The sequence below is a fragment of the Lissotriton vulgaris genome, chromosome 12, assembly GCF_964263255.1.
Source record: "Lissotriton vulgaris chromosome 12, aLisVul1.2, whole genome shotgun sequence".
Classification (NCBI taxonomy): domain Eukaryota; kingdom Metazoa; phylum Chordata; class Amphibia; order Caudata; family Salamandridae; genus Lissotriton; species Lissotriton vulgaris.
In genome coordinates, this window is record NC_141700.1 from 47,550,818 (window position 1) to 47,562,161 (window position 11,344).

Genomic DNA, 11,344 nt, shown 5'->3' on the forward strand with positions numbered 1-11,344 from the left:
TGGGCTCTGTGCCTGCGGTTTGGGCTCTGTGCTTGCGGTTTGGCCTCTGTGCCTGTGATTTGGCCTCTGTGCCTGTGATTTGGGCTCTGCCTGCGGTTTGGGCTCTGTGCCTGCGGTTTGTGCTCTGTGCCTGCGGTTTGTGCTCTGTGCTTGCGGTTTGTACTCTGTGCCTGCGGTTTGGGCTCTGTGCCTGCAGTTTGGGCTCTGTGCCTGCATTTTGGGCTCCGTGCCTGCAGTTTGGGGTATGTGCCTGCAGTTGCATTTTGGGCTCTGTGCCTGCATTTTGGGCTCTGTGCTTACAGTTTGGGCTCTGTGCCTGCAGTTTGGGCTCTGTGCCTGCAGTCTGGGCTCTGTGCCTACAGTCTGGGCTCTGTGCCTGCGTTTTGGGCTCTGTGCTTGCGGTTTGGCCTTTGTGCCTGTGATTTGGGCTCTCTGCTTGCGGTTTGGGCTCCGTGCCTGCGGTTTGTGCTCTGTACCTGCGGTTTGTGCTCTGTGCTTGGAGTTTGTACTCTGTGCCTGCGGTTTGGGCTCTGTGCCTGCGGTTTGGGCTCTGTGCCTGCCGTCTGGGCTCTGTGCCTGCCGTCTGGGCTCTTTGCCTGCCGTCTGGGCTCTGTGCCTGCCGTCTGGGCTCTGTGCCTGCCGTCTGGGCTCTGTGCCTGCCGTCTGGGCTCTGTGCCTGCCGTCTGGGCTCTGTGCCTGCCGTCTGGGCTCTGTGCCTGCCGTCTGGGCTCTGTGCCTGCCGTCTGGGCTCTGTGCCTGCCGTCTGGGCTCTGTGCCTGCCGTCTGGGCTCTGTGCCTGCCGTCTGGGCTCTGTGCCTGCAGTCTGGGCTCTGTGCCTGCAGTCTGGGCTCTGTGCTTGCGGTTTGGCCTCTGTGTGTGTGTGTTGGTGTCACACTGACAGTCCACTCCCCACAGATGAGGGAACATCGCCTGGAGTCTGGTCAGTTGGAGGAATGACTGGACTGACCTGGGTGCACGGCATCTTGCTTGTGAGCAAGGGAAGGAAGCGTCAACCCTGCAGGAGCTGCTGTGGAAGGGACAGTCGTGAAACCGTGGTGAGAGTTGATAGGAATCTGTGTGAGGGATATAGATTGAGAGAAGAGCTAGGGGGTGGGCAGGAAAGGGGATACCATTATTTATTGTATTAACAAGTTTACTTTCACGGTTCCTTGTAGTTAGGGTGACCAACTGGCATTGGTGCAAATTCAGGACGGGGAGTGTAGAAATTCAGGACAAAGGGTCAAAATTCAGGACACAAATTCAGGACAGGAGGTCAAAATTCAGGACAAAACTTCAGGACAATTGGCTAGGTTTTACAGACACATCAGAGGTCTTGCAATAGTATAGAAGTAAGCCCAGTCATATCCAAACATATTCAACAATTTGCAAAACTATCCATCATGTATCCTTCCATCTATCATTTCACTCATCCATCCCTTCATCCATCCTTTCACTCATCCATCCATTATCCATCCATCCACCCTTTCACCCTATCCATCTGTACACTCATCCATCCACTCTATCCATCTGTACACTCATCCATCCACTCTATCCATCTGTACACTCATCCATCCACTCTTCTACCCATCCCTCCATTCACTCATCCAGTCATTTGCCCTTTCACCCATCCAGCCATCCTTTCACTTAGTCATCCATCCACCCAGTCACTCATCCTTCCACCCTTCCACTCTATCAGTCATCCATCCATCCTCCCTTTCTCCCTCCATAGACCCTTTCACTTAGTAATCCTTCCTTCCATCCATCCACCCACCCATCCATCTACTAAATCCACTCATGAATCCATCCATTGACCCTATCACTCATCCATCCTTTCTCTCATCCATTTATCCTTTCACTCCTTCACTCATCTATTCATCCTTTTGTTCATCTACCCTCCTTTTCACTCACTCATCCATCCTTACATCCACCCTTTCACTCATTCCTCCATCCATTCAACCTTGCATTTATCAATTCATCAATCCATCCATCATTTCACTTATCCATCCACCCACTCACTCACTCATCATCCACCTTTTCACTCATCTATCCTTCCACTCATCCATCCGCCCGTTCACTCATCCAGCTACCCTTCCACCCATACATCCAGCCATTTACCTTTTCTCTCATCCATCCTTCCACTCACTCATCAATCCATCCATCCTCTCTCATTATCCATCTATTTAATCTTTCATTCATCCATTCACCCTTTCACTAATTCATCCATCCATCCACTCATCCCTTCACTTACTCACGCGCCCACCTTTTCATATTAATTTTGAGCTGAGCCTTTTTGACAAGAGGCCCATCAAGAACTTCACGCTCGCTGCATGAGCCATTCCAGGACTGGGACAGAAGCCACCCAGGGCAGAGACAGGATCCACCACAGGAGGGGGACAGGTGCCATCACAGGCGGAGGGCAGGTGGGGGGGACAGTAGCCATCACAGGAGGGGGAACAGGATCCACCAGGGTGGGCACAGGGGTGGGCATGGAGTATTCTAGTATAATCTTGGTCTCTTCCAGGGTGGGGTAGGGCTCCTCACCCCCTCCTGGACAAGACAACGAGAAGACAGACTCTTTCCAAAATGTTAGTTTTGCCATCCCCCACTGTGATGTACAGTACTTACAGGAGATGCTCCAAGAGAACTGATTTAACTGATTGTCCTCCATACTTTGTTAATCAGTGTGGGTTCGATTGTGCCATTTCTTAATTTTATTACATTAAGACTGCATGTTAGAAGAAACGAGGTTTGTTTACAATTTAGTGACAGTATTTAAGCTCTGTGAAGAGAACCAGTGCTGCGCAGTGTAACCAGGGTCGGTTCTAAGATGTTTGGGGCCCTGGGCAGAAATGGAATGTGTGAAGCCCTCCTAAATCGCAGAGACATGGAGCATTCAGGGCTGTTTGCATCTGAATAGATGCCCCTGCTCCTGAAGCTGCCGCCCCTCCCTCTCGGTCATCTTCAAGCACCTCTTAACAGCTAATCAAGGGCTGGAGGTGTGATGATTGCCATCCCGCTGTGCCTCTCCAATGATGCTGGGTATCTGTGCTTTGCATCAGAGTCAAGAAGGGAGGATGGTGGAAGCTGTGCCGGCTTTAGGGTAGTGCGACCGGTGCCCGGGGTTAAAATTACGGACAAATGGCGTCCGTTAAAGAATCCTTCACGGACAACGGACAGACGGGCGAAATTACGGACTGTCCGTGAAATTTACGGACGGTTGGTCACCCTACTTGTAGTGGTTGTTCCGTCCACAGGCCACGTCCTTGTATTTATGCAGGGGCGGAGGGAAGGTGATGGGTAACACTGACTTGCACACATGTGGACAACATTCCTGCTTCTACATTCATTTTATTTCCCTTCATACTTAAACGTTCTTTTGTGAAGATGCTGTGCTGGTGTTTGTGAGTGTCCCTGTCAGACCGAGTCCAGCAGAGCTCGAGGCAGGCAGGGGCTAGTGGGCCACAAGGGTGGGTGTGTGACCTGGCTGTCAGAATGTTTGTTTTTGCTCCTAACTGTATGAAACCTTGTCTTCCAGGGGACACCAGGCCTACCTGAGGACCAGTCCGCACTATGGGTTCGTGCAGTACAGGCAGCTGGTCCATGAAATCACCCTGGCCTTTGGTGGCATTTCCAAGGAGATGATCCAGATTAAAGACCGCTTCCGAGAGGTGTTCGGCCGCTCGGACCTGGCGCAGCACATCGAGAGCATGCAGGAGCACGAGAAGGAGAGACTGGAACTGGTACGGGTGGCAAGGGTACCTCCCATGGGAGGGTAAGGTTTGGGCTCATCGACTATATAAGTGACTAGGGAACGTTACAGGCACTGGATATAAATTCTAGTGATTATTAAGCACCAAGGAAGCAAACAATACATACAAGACAGAGCAGTCGACTATTGTAAACCAACTGCGGTACACAGACACACCTGGTCCAATTGTGCAATACTTTTGCGCTTTTCCAAGGTAACGAAATATCTGATAAAGAAGCAGGCTGCTGTCCAAGTTGAGATGTTGGCTGCAGACATGTAGAAGGCGTGCGGAGTACTTGATGCTGAAGCGCAGCGCCTCTCCACTCATTCTCGATTGATATCTCGTGAGCACTGTGCCTCCACTTCTGCATCTTCCATGATTCCTTACCTGGCTGATTCAGTTCTAATAAGGCTACCTGTATTGTTCACTTTCTACTGCGTCCCTGGCAGGAGACGGTGGTCCATCACTTGGGGAGCATAGGCGGCGGGATTCTGGGTACACACCCTGCCTGGGTGAGCGGCTACAGATTTTGTGCTTCTTGTGTATTGCGTTTTTATACCTGGCTTAGGACTGTCCCTTGCAGGCATTGTTGTGCAGTGTTTGCCATGAAATGGACAACTACCTAAACACTGAGATCAAACACTGAATTTATTAAAAATGATCGATCTGCGTATGCATAAATGGCAGATCGCCATCTCGATCATGAGAATATACTACTGTAGGGATCACGTTAACCCCTCATGTGGTCTCATTATAGCTTGAGTTTATCTGCAAGTTCAGCAAAGGAAGGTGGACCTAATTGGTCCCTCTTGAAGTTACATGTGCTACATTGTAGCTGCTTGTGGACTCCTCCCCCACTCATCTCCTGCAGTCACCCAGTAAACCCCACCTGGTGATCTGCATTTCCTTGAATGTTAGTTTCTCCCTTGTTGCCCTGAGGGCCAGGCAGCTTTGCATTAAGAGGCTCCGGTGACAGCAGATCAATATATGAACAAGATTGACATAGAAAGCTTTAGGTGTACAGATAATGACACGCCTTCTCAGAAGTCGTGAAACAACCACCATATCTGCAGAAATGGACCCTGTAGCGCTATTGAAATATTGTACAGCATCATCAAGGGGCCCTAAATCAGGATAAGTTAGGACCCAAATATTATTCTGAAATATTTGATAAGTTTCTCATTTTGTCCCAGAGATCAGCTTTCTATGAGAAAACACACATTTTCCCCAAATACAAGTGTGCCAGACTGATGCACGAGCTGAAGATGAGTGGAGGGAGGATGTAGATCCCAGTTGGCCAAGCTGCGTGCCAGTGCATCAGAGTACCTCAGTGGGGTGCAGGCGATGGAGCGCAGTGGAATGGTATGACGCCACCTGACAGCTGATAAAGACATTGAGAGTTCCCACCCTTTATCGCCTGATATAGCAAGAGCATGTTAATGCGGTATTGCATTGCACTCCGGAATTTGTAGATTGTCTCATGCCATCTTGGCTTATAGGATACATTGTGTGCCCATACCATTAAACAAACCTCAGTTCTTAAGGGTTACCCTGACAAATGTATTTATTCGTATTTATTTAATTAAAGGTTTCTGCATCTATAAATCCGCATTCTGGTATATTAATCAGTCTATGTAGTTAAAATACAACCATTCCAGTATTGTATTGTAATTGCATTTATATAGCGCTTACTACTCATGAAGAGGCGTCAAAGCACTTTTTCGGCGAGTAGCACGCTACTCCGGGACCCATAGAGGATTAGTGATGAATTAGTATAGTGAAATATGAAATTAATTTGACCAGTCGATATGTTAGGCTGTTATTTGGATTGAGAAGGATAGTGGAGGGCTACAAGAGGGAAAATGTTTGCATTTATATAGTGCTTGCTACCCGTTTATGAATGGGCAAGGTGGCTTCAACCCTGTTTTTCTACTGAAGAACAGAGAAATATAGAAAATCTACTGCAACATGCAAGCAGCTTGGCATGACAAAAGCCTTCTTGTTTTCTCTGGCATCCTCTGTGTGCACAGTTCCAGAAATTGGCAGCTTCGAGGTATGTTGTACCCCAGTCAATTCTTCGCTGACATGTGTTGTGGCATGTTTGTCAGAAGAAAATGGCCCCCTTGGCGCTGGCTGCGCGTCCGCTGTCACGAACAAAGTAGGGTTTGTGGTAGCGCATAGAGTGGAGGGCGTGCCGTTCCCTTGGCAGTGCTGCCTACTCACCACAATGGAATCCAAACAATGCCATTACTGGGACATGCAGAAGACGAGGATAAACATTTATTTTTCTAATTAAAATGTTTAAAAATGCAGGGAATCATGTTGTCCACTTGAATCCCACTTGCTTGCGTTTTAAGAGTCAATGAAAGAAAATTGGGAAGAAACGCAGTTTATAATGATAAGTTCCCTATCACGCAATAGAAATCTATTATAACTAGCTTAAGCTCTCAAAAGTACATTTTCGTATTCTGTAATGTAAAGCCTTTTATTTTTAAAAATAGCTTTTATGCCGCAGACCGGAGTGTACATGATGGAGGAGCACTATGCCCCTCTTTCTTGAAATTTCTGAGCTTGGAAAAAGATATTACTTTGGCTCTTTAAGTGATTAGTTGGCAGTGTTTGGCAAACCTATTACGAGGACATGTGTACCTAATCTGCACAGCGTTCCTGTCAAATAAAGCCTCCATGTAAGGTCTCAGACTAGATGCTAAAGGTCAGGTTTGCTCTTCCTTCAGAAACGATGAGACGGATGCATAAGGAAGTTTTAGTGTTCGTTGTTTCTCTGTGCCAAGCCTGGACATCTTGCAACCAGCGCTTAATATGATCCGGTGGTTTCCAGTGGTTGGCACCAGCACTTAATTGTCACCGGTGCTTGATGCTGTCTAGTTAATGAAGAGCTGACCACAGCAACAGTTCATTATTAATTCAATATACATTAAAAATTACTATTACCTGCCGCCCAAGCCAATGTTCTAGCTTTGGGGGCCTGGAATAGTCTGAATTGTAACACTTGTAGGAGTGCGATGGTTAGTAGTTGTGTCGGTACTGTTGTTGGCAGCGCTGGTCGGGGCAATGTGTAGTACTATCGGCGGTGGTATCCTGACGAGAACCCTCACTTAAGCACTGCTTGCAACAAACATCCCTTTGAGAATCACAGATGCAGCAACAGAGGTGCCTGCCACATGATTACCTCAGCTCTGGAGCACTATGGAGTATTTTTATGGGTAATAAAACACAAATTGTCTACCTGCAACACCTTGAGTTTGTAAGTCGACTCGTGAGGATCTATTAGCACAAGCGATCTTGCGTAAAATATTGTAATGAATCCACTGTGGCTTGTGGCACTCTTATTCAATGTGTGCTGTCGACCTCAGTGGCAAACTGACTTTGTGGGCTCAACAGTAATCCATAACTGGCTGGACAGAAGTTCTGAGAGCTTGCTACTGTGAAGAACACTGTGTTGACATCCTAAGCCAGAATTGATCTGCAAGATTTAGCAAACTCAGCGAGGCGCACTTAATGAGGAACAAGCAAGTGCACGGTGTTTGTAGTCAACAGGATTTTCTCTCCATGTCAAGTGATGAGTGATTTGCCATCAGAAGGCTTGGCTGAAGAGGGAGTGTTGTATTGATAAATCAGCTCATTCAGTTTTTTTCAGTGTTAGTTTAATGCGTCTCTACACCAGTTAATCGACTTAGGAGCTTTGTGGAAGGGGAGCAAGGCAATAAAAATAGTGATCAGGTGTTTCGATGCCAGTCTTCAGGTCTAGTGCCTTCAGAAGTAGTGGCAATGTTGAATCTCGGATGTGGCCCGCACGCACAGATACTTTGGTGCCTGCTCAACCTGGGCCCGCTTGCAGGCATGCTGCTCTACCTTCTCCTGCATCCTGATCTGATAGGCTTGCCCGAAAGAGTGGAGTCATCATGCCTTACGATTTGGGACAACAGACATTCCCGCTTTATGCTTTAAGCCCTCTATTAGTAGTAACCCAATCTCCTTTTTGGAGAAGAAAAACATCAATGAAAATTCCCCCAGATAGTTTGCTCCCATGCACTGACAAAGTCTTTGACACTTGTCTGCATTTTAAGTTAAAGCTAGTGCACCAATGCTAAAAAAAAAAAACTACAAGTCTGCATAACAAGATGTGTTCTCCTCAGGGTGTTTTTAGCTATTATATCCATTGTTTCCTCTGTGACACTTTGTTGCTAGGTCTCTGACATGGAATGTAGAACTGTGGATAGACTCGTTTTGGAAGTCTCCAATGGTTGATCCCATTGTATTAATGATCCCATTGTATTAATGTACAAAGACACAAAGGGTGCTGTCGACTGGAGAGCAGACTCTGCTACAAAGCAGTGCGCTTGGTTTTGGGCACTTACTGATGCCTCGATTCAATCCACTGAATACCGACAAACACCTTCCAACCAACAATAACATGCTTATCGTAAGGTCACAGTGAAACAAATATGAGGCTGGACCACAACCATTCTGGAAGAGTGCCCCTCCTTTACTTTAACAGTTTATATCTCATCTCTTTCTCAAAGAATATGAAATACCGACTCTTCCTCAATCCTTGGCTTGAGGCATGAAAGCCCCTCACTTGATGAGCACACTTTTACATATGTTGCCTCTCTTTTCACATACCAGCTGCAGCTTTGTTGGGCCCGGCTGCATTTGTATGCCCAAACTTCGCTTCTAACCATTGACCCATTGCTGATCTCCAAACGTAGACCTGCAAATGATACAAAGAGAGTTCCTTCAACTTTTTGGTGGTGTTTAATCTTATAAATACTTTGGCATTGTTTAACCACACTGTTTTTGTGTTATGGAAATCTGTATCATCTATTTGGGAAGTGGATGCAATAATTGTTTGTTGATAGCCATGATTTTGATATTGTTGAAATTGAATATTTCCTGCTCATGGCAATGCTCCTGATGGCACGGCTTGTCCTTTCCTTCACCAACTGATGAACATGTGGCATTTCAACAATGGCCAATATTTTTACTGTAATTCTCTTTTTCTTAACCATGTTCCTTGTCTCAGCCCAAGAATGCTCATGGCTCTGATTAAAGCCTTGTTTTGAGTTTTTCCTGGGTACAGGCTGTCTTGCATAGTGTTATATTTGTGGATTGCGTCTCAAATGGTAGTATTGACCAACCCTTTATCAGGAGCTTGCATTTTTTGTCTTCCAGACAGCCAGACTGCAGATTGCCAAACAGAACGTGCTGGACCACCCGGGGACTGAAACGCATCAGGAAGAAGTGCAGGAACTAAAACACAAGTATGTTGGCTACCATCTGGCATGATGCGCCTGTATGGTATGTGTATTTGTAAAGCAGGCTGTCACTCACGAGGGTATTCTGGCCCTAATAGAAGGTTCTATCACTAGAGTATACTCGCATATACTGGGTTAATTCTCCACCCAGCGTCATAGGCGTGCTTATCCGCTGCTTCTTGTTATCCACACATAATGAAAAGGCCCCGTATCTTGCTCACCACCAGATAGATGAAACTAGATGTTTGAAAATTAAGGCCATTAAAACATCTCCAGAATGGGTCGTAACCAGCAAAGTATAAACAAAACCAATAATGAGTACCCCTTAATAACAAGAACTAATATTCCAGGCCGGTCTCGCCTTCAGAGGAGGAAGAGAGACTTGTTGTTACAGATAAACCTTAAGGTACTAATCTCCTTTTTTCCTGCTCAGCCTCTCAAAAAGGTTTTTCCCTTTTTCATTCACCATGAAAGGAAGGTTTTAGGATGGCAATCCAGGATTATGGGTGTGATACCCTAGGTTGCAGATGGTGTTTTTTTGGGGGGGTGGGGGGGTTTAATTGTAGATTGATGTTTGCAGGTGGCACTTGGGAAGGGGAGGGATTTAGCTGGACCCCCAAACAAGGCTTAAAGTAGTTTCCGTCCTTTCTATCGAACACTAAGAAAATTCTTAACTTGCATTTCAGTTTTGAAACTAGTTAGCACTTGGGGGTATTTCACCATTTACATTGGGAGCTTTTCACATCTGAAGGATTAGAGCAGACAGAGACTATACGCAACGGGGTAGTGGACCTTTGTCTTACAACCAGGGTCTGACCGCTATTGACCCGCCAAGTGGTTCTGGTTCGTAAGGCAATCACTAACCTTCAATTTTCCATTACAACAGTCATTCCTTTAAAGAACATGGATTATTATGGTATAAATATTAATGGGGACAAGCCAACTGGTCCATGCAGGACTCCGTACCTGAACAGACAACCAAGATCACTACAGTACAAACTTCAAGCCCACTTATGAGAATACAGAAAGCTGGCTGACTGCATCCTGTTGCAAAGAGGGGTTTCGCCTGCCTGACATTTTTACAGTGGTGCTAGGAAGACCATGTGACAGAATTCTACAAAGACACTGCGTCACGTTGCCCGGGGCCCCCTTCCTACATATGCCCCTATATTTTACAATGTGCAGGGTATGTCAATAAAAACTAGGACGCATAAACTGGTCAGGCCCTCTGTCACTCCCTCCCTTCTGTCTTCCTGTCGGTAAAGCAGACCAAACAAAGCCATCGCCTGGGGCACTTGGTAATTGCGCTTGTTTAGAGATGCCGACTATGCAGTGCTGATGAGATCTGTGGTGTAATGTGGCCTCTGACAGGGTGTTTCATAAACAGTACCTAAAGTTATACATTCCAGCTGATCCAGCCCATGTGTCTTTTATTTATACTTTCCTTCCATCCATTTTTCTAGGATAATTAAAACCATTGCGGCAATCAGTGAAGTGCTGCAGGACTTCAAGTACGATTCAGAGGAGGTGGAGTGATGATCACGTTGCGGAACTTGACGATGGCTGAAAATGGGCTAACAGCGAACCTTTGTTTGGAAAAGCAGCTTTTCACAGAACTATTTCTTAAATGGTCTTATTGTGGCCCATTTACTGACCCTTGGCATAGTAAACACATTTTCTTGTCATGCCTTGTGCATTTCAGGAATATACACAACATCGTGCAGAGTCGGGAACATCTAGGGATGACCATATCGATGACGAAAACTATCGACGAGAGGAGCTTTCCACAACTTTGCCACCCTTTGTGGAATGGAAGAATATCCGGATCAGAAATGTTTAGGATAACAATTCAATTTTGAGCATTCCGCCTTGGACAAAATAAAATACTTCCTTTGTTAACAAATACGTGTGTTACTCATGCAACCAACAAAATGAGCTGTTGTGCTTAGTGATGGGGTCCTTTGCATTGGCTGTTGGTACTTGAGAGATATCAAGACACATTAAGAGGTAGCAATGTAATACCCGCTTAGACAGTAGTGACAACAGGTTTAATGAGGGGCCATGCAGTGACCGGAGACATTTTAAGAACCGGGTGGTGGTACTGTACCTCATGTAGTCTGAATGTTCACCGTTACTCATACACTCTCTTTTACTCCATCCATCTTCATTCCACTCTTTTGCCCTTTCTCCATCTCTTACTCCTGTTTCTCCCTCGCTCTATCCCACCCCTACTCCCTCTTCCTCTGACATCTCCTGTAGTTCTACGCTTTTTTCTTTCCTCTCCCTCTCACATACAATGGCTGTTCTTTCTGTCCTCTC

At 46.3% G+C, this 11,344-nt stretch overlaps 1 protein-coding gene across 1 annotated transcript in view; it reads left to right on the forward strand.

The window, feature by feature from the left end:
* Nucleotides 1-10,928, forward strand: part of REX1BD (required for excision 1-B domain containing) — a 64,719-nt gene extending 53,791 nt beyond the window's left edge. Inside the window, exons 4-6 of the mRNA XM_086947021.1 lie at nt 3,536-3,740; nt 8,943-9,031; nt 10,489-10,928. Of these exons, the coding sequence (XP_086803147.1) occupies nt 3,536-3,740; nt 8,943-9,031; nt 10,489-10,561 (367 nt within the window). The 3' untranslated portion in view covers nt 10,562-10,928. The remainder of the gene's footprint in view (nt 1-3,535; nt 3,741-8,942; nt 9,032-10,488) is intronic.
* Nucleotides 10,929-11,344: the final 416 nt, after the last annotated feature.